This window comes from Nerophis lumbriciformis, linkage group LG35, assembly GCF_033978685.3.
Source record: "Nerophis lumbriciformis linkage group LG35, RoL_Nlum_v2.1, whole genome shotgun sequence".
NCBI classification, from domain to species: Eukaryota; Metazoa; Chordata; class Actinopteri; order Syngnathiformes; family Syngnathidae; genus Nerophis; species Nerophis lumbriciformis.
Genome location: NC_084582.2, coordinates 4797501 through 4815633, shown reverse-complemented (window position 1 = coordinate 4815633; position 18133 = coordinate 4797501). Strand labels below are relative to the sequence as shown.

The window sequence follows — 18133 nt, the reverse complement described above, 5'->3', positions numbered from 1 at the left end:
ATAGCTAGAATTCACTGAAAGTCAAGTATTTCTTATATATATATATATATATATATATATATATATATATATATATATATATATATATATATATATATGTATATATATATATATATATATATATATATATATATATGTCTTAATAAGGTTATCCAAAAAATAGTGCTCGATACCGTAGTAGAGCGCAATATATGTATGTGTGGGAAAAAAAATCACAAGACTATTTCATCTCTACAGGCCTGTTTCATGAGGGGGGGTTCCCTCAATCATCAGGAGAAAATCTCCTGATGATTGAGGGAACCCCCCCTCATGAAACAGGCCTGTAGAGATGAAATAGTCTTGTGATTTTTTTCCCCACACATACATATATATATATATATATATATATATATATATATATATATATATATATATATATATATATATGAAATACTTGACTTGGTGAATTCTAGCTGTAAATATACTCCTCCCCTCTTAGCCCCGCCCCCAACCACGCCCCCGCCCCACCCCGACCACGCACCCCCACCCCCCACCTCCCGAAATTGGAGGTCTCAAGGTTGGCAAGTATGCCAAATGTAGGTGTTTCTATGTAAACTGTGTGGGCAAATCTGGGTTACCTCTTGCTAAGTCCGCACTATCTGGTGTTGGTAGATGCTTTTTATGTTGATTTGAATAATATGAAGGGAAATACAGTCTTCAAGCTTCCTTCATAGGTACTTTAGTGAGATGCACTGTAACTTTTCTGCTATAATCCTTTATCAACACTTGGCCCCTAGCTGTGCTTGCCTCTTAATCCACAGATTGGATACGAGGGGGGTGGGGGCTGCTTTTATGTATTTTTAGTTAGCAGGTGCTCTGTGTTAGGAGCTTTTTTTAAGCGTAATAGTTCGTCATGTGCATGTCCTTTATGTAGATAGGCTCATCTGGAGCATCCATAATATATATGGATCCACGCTCCAGCCACACGCCCTGCAGCTGGCCAATCTAGCCCCAAAGACTGCCGAAGCATTCTAAATCATTTAAACCATCTTTGGAAAGCGATATCCTCTCTTAAATGTTGGCTTTTCTTTTTAGAGCAAATGTTGCGGGATGACGGGGGTGGCTTTAAGCTGCAGAAATTGAAAATTGATCAGGCGGTGTGCAGGTAGGCGTTATCTCGGGCACCACTACTTCACCCTGGGAATTTGATTGTTTACAGCAGTGTTTTTCAACCACTGTGCCGTGAGATGCAGTCTGGTGTGCCGTGGAATATTATGTAATTTCACCTATTTGGGTTAAAAATATTTTTTGCAAACCAGTAATTATAATCTATAAATAAAGTGCCGTTGTTGAGTGTCGGTGCTGTCTAGAGGCTTAAACCAAAAATAAACAAAAGGCAAGTGCCCCTAAAAAGGCATTGAAGCTTAGGGATGGCTATGGAAAATGAAATTAAAACTGAACTGGCTACAAAGTAAACAGAAACAGAATGCTGGACGACAGCAAAGACTTACTGTGGAGCAAAGACGGCGTCCACAATGTACATCCGAACATGACATGACAATCAACAATGTCCCCACAAAGAAGGATAAAAACAACTAAAATATTATTGATTGCTAAAACAAAGTAGATGCGGGAAATATCGCTCAAAGGAAGACATGAAACTGCTACAGGAAAATGCCAAAACAAGAGAAAAAGCCACCAAAATAGGAGCGCAAGACAAGAACTAAAACACTTTTTACTGTCAACTGAGTTTTGCTTTTTAATGATTTCTGCTGGTGGTGTGCCTCTGGATTTTTTTCAACGCAAAAAATGTGCCTATGCTCAAAAAAGGTTGAAAAACAGTGATTTACAGGACTGTCACAGGAAGAAGCCTCACTGCCTAGCTCAGGTGTCTGCAACCCCCGGCTCCGGAGCCGCATGCGGCTCTTTGACCACTCTGATGCGGCTCGGCCGCATACTTGCCGACCCTCCCGACTTTCCCGGGAGACTTCCGGTCCAGATTTCAGTGCCTTTCCCAGAAATCTCCCGGGGCTAATATTCTCCGACTTTCACCCTAACAACAATATTAAGGGCATGCCGTGATGGCACAGCATTTAACGCACTCTACAACCTGTACAAACAGCTTGCCAGCTCAGCTACATGTTGTAAGCAGCTTCTGCTTGTACCCATGAGTGACAGCAAGGCATACTTGGTCAACAGCCACTCAGGTTACACTGACGGTGGCCGTATAAAACAACTGTAACACTCTTACTAATATGCGCCACACTGTGAACCAAAACCACACAAGAATGACAAACACATTTCGGGAGAACATCCGCACCGTAACACAACATAAACAGAACATAACAAATACCCAGAATCCCATGCAGCCCTAACTGTCAGGTTCAAACACTGATGACATCTATTAATCAGACAAGAAGCAGGGAATCAATCAGAGACAGAGTTCAATCTAGCTCATGAGGAGAACGCATGGAGCCGGACCCTTAGTCACAGTCTCGCCCTACGCTCTAAGGTCCAGCTCTTGCATCCCTCTTTTTATTCAGGAGTTCCACAGTCAGCAATACTAAGGTTGCCTCTAAAAGGAGTGGTCACATATTTTATGCAAAGCAGGTCCAGGACGCGCGATATGTGACGGAATGTTCTGGGGGCCTTGTGCTTTCGCCCCGTCACCGCTTCTTCTGCGTATTGGAATCTTATCTTGTTGAGGTCCTTGAAGTCTCTGCCTCGTCCGTGTGCCGTCATCCCATCTTCGCTGAAGTCGGTTGAAGTCCTTGGCTGTTGGCGGGCTCAAACAAAGATAACATCTACAGCTGAGGCCACCCCTCAGACAAGAAGTATTTGCCCTTGCTCACATTAGAAAAAGTCCAACTTGAGCACAATAGCTAAATAACTAAAGCAACGGACTTTAAGCATACTAAAGTTAGTGTGATAATATATACATAAGTATTCTAACATTAACTCTTCCAGGCTACATTATACCCCCCCGCTACCACCAAACCCTGCCCCCCTCAACCCTGCTCCCCCACACATCAACCCCCCCTCGGTGTGTCGGTTGAGGTGGGCGCGGTTTGAAGGTAGCGGGGGTGTATAATGTAGCCCGAAAGAGTTAGGGCTGCATGGGATTCTGGGTATTTGTTCTGTTGTGTTTATGTTTTTTTACGGTGCGGGTGTTTTCCCGAAATGTGTTTGTCATTCTTGTTTGGTTTTGGTTCAGTGTGGCGCATATTAGTAAGAGTGTTAATGTTGTTTTATACGGCCACCGTCAGTTGCTGTTGACCAAGTATGCTTGCTGTCACTTACGTGTGCAAGCAGAAGCCTCATACAATGTGTGGCTTGGCCGGCAAGCTGATTGTACAGGTAGTAGAGGGCGTTAAAGGCAGTGCCATCACGGCACGCCCTTATTATTGCTGTTTGGGTGAAAATCAGCAGACGTTCAAGAGAATAGTTGCCCTGAAATTCGGGAGTCTCCCGGAAAATTCTGGAGGGTTGGCAAGTATGATGCTGTCAAGCGCCATTCCTATAAAACTCGCGGGCCGCACTAACATTACATTTTTATATTAAGGTGCGGGCCGCGTGTCTGAGACCCCTGGTTTATACATAGCACAAAGCAAAAAAAAAACTTTGTATGCAGTGTTTTCTTTAATTTGTGAAAATGGTCAAAATGGCTCTTTGAGTGGTAAAGGTTGCCGACCACTGGCCTAGCTACTGTACATCGTCCTCTGTCCCCTGTTCTCCGAGACCAAATCATAATTGTTCATACCTACACCAAAGGGAGACGTAGAAATTGCTGCATTGCATGTAACAGAGCATGAATTCTTCATCACTCGACTATGTTCTCGTGGATGCAATTTTTCCTTCTAAGTAAAGTTTGTTGTTGGGAGTGGAGGGGACATACCTATTGATGATAGCAGGGTTATTGAACAGAAATCCGACAGAAGTTAATTGCAACATCTAAGGGACTTGATTGTTTGGAAGAACTATTGCTATGTGGGCTCTTTTAAGTCAGGACACAAAGGGACTGCAGCAGTCAATAAATATGACTGACTTAAAGCAGAAGGACGCACACTGGTGGGCTGTCAGGGAGCTGTCATTAATTCTCCTGTCTTCTTCTTTTGTAGCACCGGATAGAAGATCTGACAAGCGAGGAGAGAGCAGCCAATAAGGACCTCTCTGTGGAGGAGCTGCAGAACTGTTTCTCATCATCTCCAAGCCATTAGGGTCCAGTATACCAGCTGATGATCGAGCTACCCGTGGTTGGACGTGACCTATAAGCGGAGGCGCAGGAAAGTCTATTTGCTGAGCGGGTGCTCTGGCTCGCATGTTGCACTCGCTCGCAAGGACCATGTGGTGTTTGCCGAGGAGAAGCGGTACCCCCTTGCAGAACTGGCACGGAGCCCAGAGTTGCCCCGATTTTATCGCGTCCTTGTGGGTATTGACTTTTTGCTGGTGCCTTGCGGTGGTGAGAGGCCAGAGCTACCACCCCACTGTGAACACGCAGTATGGCAAACTCCGAGGGGTGCGGGTGCCCCTGCCCAGTGAGATCCTGGGACCGGTGGACCAGTATTTGGGGGTCCCGTACGCCGCTTCCCCGGTGGGGGAAAAACGCTTCATGCCTCCCGAGCCTCCGTCGTCCTGGTCAGGGATCAAGAACGCCACCCACTTTGCTCCAGTGTGCCCCCAAAATATACACAACGCCGTGCCAGAGATCATGATGCCAATATGGTTCACCTACAACCTGGATATAGTTACCACCTACATACAGGATCAACACGAGGATTGTCTTTACCTAAACGTCTACGTTCCAACAGAGGATGGTGAGTGTGTCGAACGACAGGACCAAGACACTTCTCCCTTTCTCTGTCTCTTCTTACTTTACTTCTTTTGTCTTTTGCGCGAAGCATGACCTGTTGTCTGGCGCATGCTGAGTCCCTGTCAATCATCTCAACCTGCCATGTTTAGTCTTTCCATCAACTCTCCCCTTCCATGCCACTGGTAAAGGTTCCTCTTTTGATGACAAAAAATGACGTTTTGCAGTGACAAAAATGAAAGAAGGGGGAAATTTGGTTGTGCACTTTCCTAGCCTCACTGTCTTGACTGTCTCCGGGATATTAGAGATTAGTGATCTGTAGCTTGCCTCGTGAGTGAATGATCTTATTTTTAGGGTTGGTGAAATGTTCTGTCTGGTACATGAGAGGCCTGTGGCATCAGCCTGACCTATGTAAGACCCTTTACTCTCCTCTTCAAATGGAGATTTTGTGCAAAAAAAACTGCAAGATTAAGATTTTATTATAAAGCCACTATTTTGGCACAATCTTACTGGGAAATGATTGACATTTCCCAATGACTTCCATTCATTAAAGCATGATGTTTATGCGTAATGGGTCTTAAATAGAAGTGCATGTGAATATGGGCTTCCTGTGTCCCAGGATGCAGCAAATTCATTCCACCATTTTGGAATATTTCTGCAAAAAACACCCCAGTTCCTTTCTCAACAGGTCCTCTGTTGTTCTTGTTGATGACTTGGGAGGGAGGGAAGCCAGGGTGACAATGGGAAGTCTGACACAGTCTGAGTTGTTGCATGTCACTTGCGATCTTTTCCAGAGCTCTCTGTTATTTTGGAGTTTGTTTTTTCCCCATTCATTTTACAGTCAAAAGAATATCCAAGGAATGTGCCAGGAAACCCAACAAGAAAATGTGTAGAAAAGGAGGTATGTAAACCAAACAAAAAAAAAAGAAGCCCATGGAATGACATGGAAGAGAAGGAGGGCGGTACATCCTACCAATGCCGCCAATACCAGCGCCAATCAAGTCCCAAGTCAAAGTGTTAATGGAACCCGGATCATCCTTGACATGAGTGTGAGAGATGAGCGAGTGCTTGTGCTGCCTTGCAAGAGGAAGATGTGCATGCATGGTGTGGGGGTGTGTTAAGGATTGGGGGGGGGAAAAACAAATCCCTGACTAAATAATGGAGCTTGTCAAGTTTCAGTACATTTGATACTCTCTATGTTTATTTATTTATTCATTTTAATATTGATATATTCCATACTTGCCAACCCTCCCGGATTTTCCGGGAGACTCCCGAAATTCAGCGCCTCTCCCGAAAACCTCCCGGGACAAATTTTCTCTCGAAAATCTCCCGAAATTCAGGCGGACTCAGGTCCTCCACAATATAAAAAAGCGTACCTGCCCAATCATGTTATAACTGTAGAATGATGGAGGGCGAGTTCTTGGTTTCTTATGTGGGTTTATTGTTAGGCAGTTTCATTAACGTCCTCCCAGCGTGGCAACAACACACAACAACAGCAGTCACTTTTTTGTATACCGTAAAGTAGTTCGTCTGCCGTAAACAGCAATGTTGTGACACTCTTAAACAGGACAATACTGCCATCTAGTGCATTTGATGAAAGCACTTTTGTGCGTGCCACACATCAATGCATCATCAGAGAGGGTGTTCAGCATGGTTCGAAAAATAGTGACAGAGAATAGAACAAGGATGGACAATTCAACCCTCAACTCAACAATGAGTATATGAGTGTTATGTGTGTGTATATGTGTAAATAAATGAACACTGAAATTCAAGTATTTATATATATATATATATATATATATAGTTAAAAAAAAATTATATATATATAATTAAAAAAAAAAAAAATATATATATATATATATATTTATATATATATATATATATATATATATATATATATATATCGATCCGTTGTGGTGAAGAAGGAGCTGAGCCGGAAGGCAAAGCTCTCAATTTACCGGTCGATCTACGTTCCCATCCTCACCTATGGTCATGAGCTTTGGGTTATGACCGAAAGGACAAGATCACGGGTACAAGCGGCCAAAATGAGTTTCCTCCGCCGGGTGGCGGGGCTCTCCCTTAGAGATAGGGTGAGAAGCTCTGTCATCCGGGGGGAGCTCAAAGTAAAGCCGCTGCTCCTCCACATCGAGAGGAGCCAGATGAGGTGGTTCGGGCATCTGGTCAGGATGCCACCCGAGCGCCTCCCTAAGGAGGTGTTTAGGGCATGTCCGACCGGTAGGAGGCCACGAGGAAGACCCAGGACATGTTGGGAAGACTATGTCTCCCGGCTGGCCTGGGAACGCCTCGGGATCCCCCGGGAGGAGCTGGACGAAGTGGCTGGGGAGAGGGAAGTCTGGGCTTCCCTGCTTAGGCTGCTGCCCCCGCGACCCGACCTCGGATAAGCGGAAGAAGATGGATGGATGGATGGATATATATATATATATATATAGCTAGAATTCACTGAACGTCAAGTATTTCTTATATATATATATATATATATAAGAAATACTTGACGTTCAGTGAATTCTAGCTGTAAATATACTCCTCCTCTTTTAGCCACGCCCCAACCACGCCCCCGTCCCACCCCGACCACGCCCACCCCAACCCCTCCCCCCACCTCCCGAAATCGGTGGTCTCAAGGTTGGCAAGTATGATATATTCACTAAAATCATAAGCAAGAGTGTGGTTGTGTAAACATAGGTCATTAAATCTGGACCTGTTAAAGTACCAGTAAAGTGGACGAACAAGTTGCCTCTATATTGAAGCGGATTTATGACACCAAAAGTCTTCCAATGTTTGCAAATTAATAGATACGATTAAAATGGTATTAATCTCACGGAGATTCCCGAGCCATTTTGGGAGATCATGATGAAGCCAGGAGCAACCAAAGATCCCTTCCCCATCAACAACAATGCTAATCAAGCAGACTTTGTGAGAGCCAACAACGGAAAATTATGATCAAAGACCTTACATTTCCGAGCCTGAACACAAAGAGGATGAGCGATACATTTTAGAAGCCGACTGTTACCCAGATACAGCTTTATTGGGACCCAGATACAGCTTTATTGGGACACTAACATCCGCAGCATTGCTCGGTGCCAAACATACAAACTAAACATATTAAACCATAATAAAACCAACAGTTATTGTAATATTTCCACTCTTGCTGGAATGCCGACTGACGGGACGCTCACATAATCCCGTTGAGATGAAGATTCTGCAGCAAGGTCCTTTTGTCTTTTTCGCCACCATGGGACGTGAAAGTCGACCAGTCAGTCAGTCCGTCCGTGGCCACATTTGTCTACTACCAGGTGAGGGATGCATGAATTTTAATCTAGAATTTACTTTTACAAAGTTTGAGATAAAGCAGAAGCAGTCGCCGGCGTCTAGCGTGTCAACAAAAGCAGCGTTTGCTGGCATTAGCTCATTGATATCAATGCGCTGCTAAAATAGTCCGTCTGCGTTGATGCTTATGATAACTATCACTAGGGATGATGTTCGAAACCGGTTCTCCCGGTTGTTCGATAAGAAAAGAACCGATTCCATGGACTCAAATCCCTTTCTGAGAACCGGTTCCCGTTATCGAGGCCACTATAGTAAAGAAAAAGAGTTGGTTCTTTATTCGAATCCCTGGGAACAAATCCCTTCCCACAGGAAATGCCCCGTGGCACGGCAATGTTATGCCCATTTGATTGTAGAATCTTACCGACACCTCGTGGCGATATGAAAATACTACGCGTCAATAGTTTGGGCACTTCCGGGTTGGCGACGTCAGTTCAGTTCATGAGACAATTGAGAAGTAGACAAGTTGTGTTAGCTCTTACAAGCCTCGGAAAAGATAAGTCTGTAAGTAAACTGTTTAACTTGTTTATGTAACTCAATATTAAGGTGGGAAGTGGTTACATTTGATACTAAGATGTTTATTGAAAAACGATATTTGTGCACTGTTTCAATGGATGTTTTGAGGACTTAAAATGGCTGCCAGTCGTGTATTTCCACCATCGAAATAGTTTCAACACTCAGAAGTATGTGTTTGATGATAGTACTGTATGTTTGTGTGAAGCTAATATTTACATATTGTGTATTACATTTCAGTATGTTAATTGAATCACATAGCTTATACATTTGTCATTGTGTGTATTTCAGTAAAAAAAAATAAAAAATAGTCCACTGCAAGACCAAAATAAAGATAGGAAAAGACAAAGCAAGATCAACAACAATGAAGAGACTAAATGGATTCATCTGCTTTGCAACTTTATTAGATGTCTTGGATTGTTTGTTAGCTCTCTGCCTGTGTGTGTAGTTAGTATGTTCCAATAGCAGCAGAAGTGCACTTTTTGGAGAGCTGTATTATTTTTAGTTTTGGGCCCAAGGGACTGATTTTATTTAACACTGTATTATTATTTATACACCTATAGTGATCACTGAGACAGGTTGTTTTTGTGTTACTGTATATATTTGTTTTTCTATAAAATCCCACTTAATATACTTTGGGCAACAACAGTCAATATTTATTTATTTTATTTTTTTAGGGGGGTAACAGTCAATATTTATTTATTTATTTATATATTTTTTCTTATAAAATAAAAGTCAGCTTTTGTTAAACCAAATATTGTGTTTCTTTTCCATATACAACAACCTATCTGGATTCGATAAGATAATCGATAAGGAATCGGTTCGATAAGAGGATTCGATAATGGGCTTGAACTCGATAATTTCTTATCAAACATCATCCCTAACTATCACTCATATTTGGTTAATTTTCAGGTCAGGACATGTAAATGGAGTATTGTTGGCGGTTTCTGGATGTTTTTAGAGTGAGTATAATGAGCGCTACTGAGGACCCTCGATCTATTGACTCAATTGTTAGCTATTTATTTGCGATTTTGAATGCATAAAAAAGCCAAGCATATGTTCTTGTCTTACATAAGGATAATGAATGATAAATAGCACATCTCTGTCTAATTTTTGCGTACTTCCAGCATGACTAATCTGAGAATAGGGTCAGAGTGCAGAAGCGTTGCTACGGTGATATAGAATCTATGGAAATTACCGAAGGTGTTCGGAGCAGAATATTCTAAATGGCTGACTTATTATGTGGCATTTTGTGACGCTTTAGACAGTATTTTCACATACTTTGCATATTGTAAATACAATAGGATATAGTTACAATGAAACACAAATAAGCATCTAAATCAGTGGTTCTTAACCTGGGTTCGATCGAACCCTAGGGGGTTCGGCGGAGGTCAAGACACACCCGACTGATCGTGTAAATAAAAACTTCTCCCTATCGGCGTATTACGGATACGGCAACAGCAGAAGTCAGACTGATTTGCAAGTGTGTAATTTGTTGTGAGTTTATGCACTGTGTTGGTTTTGTTCTTTGAACAAGGTGATGTTCATGCACGGTTCATTTTGTGCACCAGTAAAAAAAACATGGTAACACTTTAGTATGGGGAACATATTCACCATTAATTAGTTGCTTATTAACATGCAAATTAGTAACATATTGGCTCTTAACTAATCATCATTAAGAACTTATTAATGCCTTATTTGGCCTGGCCTTATTATAACCCTAACCCTCTAACCCTAACCAAATAACTCTAAATTAAGTCTTTGTTACTTAGAATATGTTCCCCTAGTGTCCAAAAAACTCTAAATTAAGTCGTTGTTACTTAGAATATGTTCCCCATACTAAAGTGTTACCAAAAACATATAACTTTGTCTTGAATTTGAAAAAAAACAACAATATTATTTTTCACTAAAGAAGGGTTCGGTGAATGCGCATATGAAACTGGTGGGGTTCGGTAACTCCAACAAGGTTAAAAACCACTGATCTAAAGTCAACTTGTTTTTCCACTCTACTGGTACTATTTTAATGGTACACTTTGACTCAACCTAATTACACTCAGTGGGCCAACAAGACACCTAATTGCATTTCAAACTCAGCCTGTGTAAACTACTACTCTTTGAGAGGATTGTTCTCAAGAGCATTGAGTAGGAAACTGTTCTTTTAATTCTTACATTTTAAGAAACAATATGCCCTAAACAGCATTTTTCAGAAAAACACAACATTGCTAATTTTTCTACTAGCGAGTAATCTAATTAATTACTTTTTTGTACTTTACAAGAGCATTTTCGATACGTTTGATGTAACGTGGCACACTTTAGAATCCCAACAAGTTCACTCTTTGTCATGTCTGTGTAATCATGTTTTGTGTAAAGTCATGTTTTTGTTTAGTTATAGGACTCTTTAGTTTCTGTCTTTTCACTCCCTTGTCTTGTTTCCATGATTACCCCATTAGTTTCACCTGTTCCACGTTTGGACTCATTGTGCACTCTTGTTTGTCACCATAGCAACCATTAGTTTTCACCTGTCACGTCACGCACCTGTTTCACGTTTTGAGTCACGCACCTGCTTTCACTAATCATGTCCATAGTATTTAAGTTCATTCATTTTCTGTTGTTCGTCCTGACGACCTCACACCACATTTATGCTCTGTCCATTTTTTCATGTCAATGTTCACGCTGCTCCTTTTTTGTCCATGCCAAGTAAGTTTTCTTTATTCAAGCCATAGTTTGCAAGTTTTGTTTAATTGTTCATAGTTTATTCTCCGCCACTGTGCGCGCCTTTTGTTTGATCCTTTTTTTTGTATTTATAGTTAATAAATAAATCATGTACCTTAATTCCCGTCTCGCCCGTGCCAACTTTCCGTTGCGTCCTGGAAAAGCACACACCCCGGACCAAGTCTTGACACTCTTTGCCAGTGCAAGCGGCAGCCACTGCATACACAACACACACACATGCACAATAAAGAGGCAATCACGAACAATAATAATTAGAGATGTCAGGCCGATATTATCGGCCGATAAATGCGTTAGAATGTAATATCGGAAATGATCGGTATTGTTTTTTTTATTATTGGTATCGTTTTTTTTTGTTTTTATTTTTTATTTTTTATTAAATCAACATAACAAATACAAGATACACTTACAATTAGTGCACCAACCCAGAAAACCTCCCTCCCCCATTCACACTCATTCACACAAAAGGGTTGTTTCTTTCTGTTATTAATATTCTGGTTCCTACATTATATATCAATATATATCAATACAGTCTGCGAGGGATACAGTCCGTAAGCACACATAATAGTACTAACCTTTAACAGTTAATTTTACTCATTTTCATTAATTACTAGTTTCTATGCAACTGTTTTTATATTGTTTTACTTTCTTTTTTATTCAAGAAAATGTTTTTAATTTATTTATCTTATTTTATTTTATACTTTTTTTTTTAAAGTACCTTATTTTCACCATACCTGGTTGTCCAAATTAGGCATAATAATGTGTTAATTCCACGACTGTATATATCGGTTGATATCGGTATCGGTAATTAAAGAGTTGGACAATATCGGATATCGGCAAAAAGCCATTATCAGACATCCCTAATAATATTCCTACAGTGCCCCGTTTGTGGACAAGGAGAGACACGGCCATTGGCACTTGTTCAAACGCTTTAACTCTCAGTGAAAACAACCCACTGGCGCTACAGTCAACATTCCTTCCAGTCGGCAGACTACCAAGGCTGAGCTAGCGGTCGCTCTGGCCAATGTGAGCGCCCCTTTCGATGTCACGCTTTACTTGGCAACAGGCAAAGCCTTTTAAAGGCACACACTCACACACTCTTCTCTCATGAAACATCCCTCAACTGCATACACTAGCTCAGGGGTCGGCAACCCAAAATGTTGAAAGAGCCATATTGGACCAAAAATACAAAAAAAAATCTGTCTGGAGCCGCAAAAAATTAAAAGCCATATTACATACAGATAGTGTGTCATGAGATATAAATTGAATTAAGGAAACTAAATGACCTCAAATATAGCTACAAATTAGGCATTATGATGCAACATGTACATGTAGCTAGCCTAAATAGCATGTTAGCATCGATTAGCTTGCAGTCATGCAGTGACCAAATATGTCTGATTAGCACTCCACACAAGTCAATAACATCAACAAAACTCACCTTTCATGCACAACCTTAAAAGTTTAGTGGACAGAATGAGACAGAAAAAGAAGTGGCATAAAAGACGTCCTAGAAAGTTATACATCAATCAATCAATCAATCAATGTTTATTTATATAGCCCTAAATCACAAGTGTCTCAAAGGGCTGCACAAGCCACAACGACATCCTCGGTATAGCCCACATAAGGGCAAGGAAAAACTCACCCCAGTGGGACGTCGATGTGAATGACTATGAGAAACCTTGGAGAGGACCGCATATGTGGGTAACCCCCCCCTCTAGGGAGACCGAATGCAATGGATGTCGAGTGGGTCTAACATAATATTGTGAGAGTCCAGTCCATAGTGGATCCAGCATAACAGTAAGAGTCCAGTCCACAGTGGGGTCAGCAGGAAACCATCCCGAGCGGAGACGGGTCAGCAGCGCAGAGATGTTCCCAACCGATATACAGGCGAGCGGTCCACCCCGGGTCCCGACCCCGGACAGCCAGCACCCCATCCATGGCCACCGGATCTGTGTGTCTTCCCCTCCACAAGGGATAGGGGGGAGCAGAGGAGAAAAGAAAAGAAACGGCAGATCAACTGGTCTAAAAAAGGGGGGCTATTCAAAGGCTAGAGTATACAAATGAGTTTTGAGATGGGACTTAAATGTTTCTACTGAGGTAGCATCTCTAACTGTTACCGGGAGGGCATTCCATAGTGCTGGAGCCCCAATAGAAAACGCTCTACAGCCCGCAGACTTTTTTTGGGCTCTGGGAATCACTAATAAGCCGGAGTTCTTTGAACGCAGATTTCTTGCCGGGACATATGGTACAATACAATCGGTAAGATAGGCTGGAGCTAGACCGTGTAGTATTTTATACGTAAGTAGTAAAACAAACTACGGTGAGTTCAAGGACCGCCAAAATTAGTAGGACAAAACGGCGCTCGCCAAATACTCGAATCAGTGAAGCATGTTTAATACAAACAGTGTGCTTTATAACAATTAGGAAGGTTTGTGTCATGTTTGTCCTCCTACAGAAACCATATTAAAACGAAAAATAGATTGTTTTCCCCTCATCTTTCTCCATTTTTCATACATTTCTGAAAAAGCTCCAGAGAGCCACTAGGGCGGCGCTAAAGAGCCGCATGCGGCTCTAGAGCCGCGGGTTGCCGACCCCTGCACTAGCTATATGAAAGTAAAAGAAAAGTAATGTGTTAATTACTTTCCTTAGTAATTAATTACATCTATTGAAGAATAATTGTATTAGTAATTACATTACTTTTTCGAAAAGTAACAAGTAACTAAGACATCTATTTTTTAAAGTAATTTAGTGACGTGTGGTGAGGTTCCTACCTGGTGAGGCACTGACATTTTTTATTTTTCAACTTTAACTTAATGTGCTGTCATGTAAGGCTACAGCTATTGATTATTTTAGTATTCTAATAACCTATTGATTAGTATGTTCGATGCATCGAGAAATTGGATAAAACACACTTTATAGCTTAAATGCCTATTTCAGGGAAAACAGTTGAAATAACGATTTTCCTGCTTGCCATAAACTTCATTTTTGTTTTTTTGTTTTCTGATAAATGCACATGATCAATATTGAAATTACACTTTTAACATGTGTCCATTCATAAAAATAATTTGCTAAAAAATAATAATAAAACAAACTCTCAGCTTTTCGCCACCACGCACCATTCCTCTCATATGCGCTCAATTGCAAAGGCTGTGCGGAAACTATGTCTTGTGTATTTAAAGTTCCGGGTACTCGATGGAGTCCAAATTTTATACATTTTTATTACTTCCACTTATTAAAGAATTAATAATAACATAATATAAATTTAAGCTTTCAATGAATTTAATCAATTTATTGGATTAATTGTTGAAGCCCTACTCTAAGCATTGTTGTTCGAGGTGGATCATAATGCCGATAATAACAAGAATAAGAGTAGAATAATTAAATTTGGGTAAAAATTAGGGGTGTAACGGTACACACAAATTTTGATTCGGTACGTACCTCGATTTATAGGTCACAGTTCGGTTAATTTTCGGTACAGTAAGAAAACAACAAAATATAAATTTTTTGGTTATTTGTTTACAAAATCTTTATCCTTTTAACATTGGGAACACTATAATAATTCTGCCCACGTTAATCCACATTAAACTGCCTCAAATTGTTGCTCAGATTAAATAAAAAGACACAACTTTTCTTCTACATATAAAAAGTGCAACATTAAACAGTTTCAAGTCAACTGATCATGCTTAATTTATTACAGCATTTGGGAAGCCTGTAGTTGATTTTTATTATGTAAATGTTATATTTTTATCAACATGTGATAGCAGGGACCCTGCCATTCAAAACTAGGCTGCTGCATTACTAATGATTAATGTAACTATAGCTGAAAAAAAATAGTACAATAGCAATAGGAGCGACTATTCATCCCTGAACACCATAGAGTTCATGTAGGCTTAAAGGGGAACATTATCACAATTTCAGAAGGGTTAAAACCATTAAAAATCAGTTCCCATTGGCTTATTTTATTTTTCGAAGTTTTTTTCAAAATTTTACCCATCACGCAATATCCCTAAAAAAAAGCTTCAAAGTGCCTGATTTTAAACATCGTTATATACACCCGTCCATTTTCCTGTGACGTCACATAGTGATGCCGATACAAACAAACATGGCGGAAAGAACAGCAAGCTGTAGCGACATTAGCTCGGATTCAGACTCGTATTTCAGCGGCTTAAGCGATTCAACAGATTACGCATGTATTGAAACGGATGGTTGTAGTGTGGAGGCAGGTAGCGAAAACAAAATTGAAGAAGAAACTGAAGCTATTGAGCCATATCGGTTTGAACCGTATGCATGCGAAACCGACGAAAACGACACGACAGCCAGCGACACGGGAGAAAGCGAGGACGAATTCGGCGATCGCCTTCTAACAAACGATTGGTATGTGTTTGTTTGGCATTAAAGGAAACTAACAACTATGAACTAGGTTTACAGCATATGAAATACATTTGGCGACAACATGCACTTTGAGAGTGCAGACAGCCCAGTTTTCATCAATTAATATATTCTGTAGACATACCCTCATCCGCTCGCAGATTTCTTTGACTTTATCGTTGGAAATGCATCTGCTTTGAGTGTCGCAGGATATCCACACATTCTTGCCTTCTCTGTCGTAGCATAGCTTTCGTCGGTAAAGTGTGCGGAACAAACGTCCAATTTCTTGCCACTTTCGCATCTTTGGGCCACTGGTGCAACTTGAATCCGTCCCTGTTCGTGTTGTTACACCCTCCGACAACACACCGACGAGGCATGATGTCTCCAAGGTACGGAAAACAGTCGAAAAAACGGAAAATAACAGAGCTGATTTGACTCTGTGTTTGAGAAAATGGCGGATTGCTTAACGTGACGTCATCGCTCCGAGAGCGAATAATAGAACGGCGTTTAATTCGCCAAAATTCACCCATTTAGAGTTCGGAAATCGGTTAAAACAATATATGGTCTTTTTTCTGCAACATCAAGGTATATATTGACGCTTACATAGGTCTGGTGATAATGTAACAGACAGACATGGCTTTGCTGTCCATAACACACACACACACACCGCAAAATGAGCTAGCGTTACGCTAAAAGCGAATTAGTCTTCACCTCAAGCCAGGACTGCGAGCGAGCTGAGCTGCAGTTTATATTTCTAGAAGGTCAACGGGCTCATAGTCATGTTACTAGTAGTTGATTAGGAGGTGTTTATTATAATTTGGGGAGAGTACGCTGCCTGATGATTACCTGCTTAACGCTAAGCACTGACTACATGTGCTCTGAATACACACTGCTGATTGGCTGTTACTGCTCTGTATGTAACCAATCAGATGGTTGTGTGGGTGGAACAATGCTGGGTGCTGTGTACTGACAGAGACAGGCAGAAGGAAGCGGAGCAGCTTGTTAAGACTTTAGCTTAGCTTAATATGTTCGTGTGGAAACTCGTTCGGTACACCTCCGAACCGAACCCCCCGTACCGAAACGGTTCAATACAAATACACGTACCGCTACACCCCTATTAAAAATGTTTTCAAAAAGTTATTTTTGTTTGCAGTTTTTAAAGTCTGTTAGACGTTTTTTACACATATCTCTGTTCAGGCTGATACATTATGGCTAAGTCAACAATTAATGTTTAATTTGACTATGGAAATTCCACTTCATTGTAATCGATGCAGACATCCATCCATCCATCCATCCATCCATCTTCTTCCGCTTATCCGAGGTCGGGTCGCGGGGGCAGCAGCCTAAGCAGGGAAGCCCAGACTTCCCTCTCCCCAGACACTTTGTCCAGCTCCTCCTGTGGGACCCCGAGGCGTTCCCAGGCCAGCCGGGAGACATAGTCTTCCCAACGTGTCCTGGGTCTTCGCCGTGGCCTCCTAACGGTCGGACGTGCCCTAAACACCTCCCGAGGGAGGCGATCGGGTGGCATCCTAACCAGATGCCCGAACCACCTCATCTGGCTCCTCTCGATGTGGAGGAGCAGCGGCTTTACTTTGAGCTCCCCCCGGATGACAGAGCTTCTCACCCTATCTCTAAGGGAGAGCCCCGCCACCCGGCGGAGGAAACTCATTCCGGCCGCTTGTACCCGTGATCTTGTCCTTTCGGTCATAACCCAAAGCTCATGACCATAGGTGAGGATGGGAACGTAGATCGACCGGTAAATTGAGAGCTTTGCCTTCCGGCTCAGCTCCTTCTTCACCACAACGGATCGATACAGCGTCCGCATTACTGAAGACGCCGCACCGATCCGCCTGTCGATATCACGATCCACTCTTCCCTCACTCGTGAACAAGACTCCGAGGTACTTGAACTCCTCCACTTGGGGCAGGGTCTCCTCCCCAACCCGAAGATGGCATTCCACCCTTTTCCGGGCGAGGACCATGGACTCGGACTTGGAGGTGCTGATTCTCATCCCAGTCGCTTCACACTCGGCTGCGAACCGATCCAGCGAGAGCTGAAGATCCTGGCCAGATGAAGCCATCAGGACCACATCATCTGCAAAAAGCAGAGACCTAATCCTGCAGCCACAAAACCAGATCCCCTCAACGCCTTGACTGCGCCTAGAAATTCTGTCCATAAAAGTTATGAACAGAATCGGCGACAAAGGGCAGCCTTGGCGGAGTCCAACCCTCACTGGAAACGTGTCCGACTTACTACCGGCATTGCGGACCAAGCTCTGACACTGATCATACAGGGAGCGGACCACCAAAATCAGACAGTCCGATACCCCATACTCTCTGAGCACTCCCCACAGGACTTCCCGAGGGACACGGTAGAATGCCTTCTCCAAGTCCA

General features: G+C 42.0%; 1 protein-coding gene across 3 annotated transcripts in view; it reads left to right on the top strand.

The window, feature by feature from the left end:
- The window catches only part of nlgn3a (neuroligin 3a), a 775439-nt gene that overhangs the window by 111256 nt on the left and 646050 nt on the right, over positions 1–18133 (top strand). For 2 of the 3 annotated variants that reach the window (XM_061927654.2, XM_061927653.2), the window contains exon 2: positions 4098–4793. In XM_061927654.2, the coding sequence (XP_061783638.1) occupies positions 4298–4793 (496 nt within the window). In that variant the 5' untranslated portion in view covers positions 4098–4297. Of the gene's footprint in view, positions 1–4097; positions 4794–5627; positions 5688–18133 lie in introns of all 3 variants that reach the window. The other variant, XM_061927652.2, reaches the window with a different exon arrangement.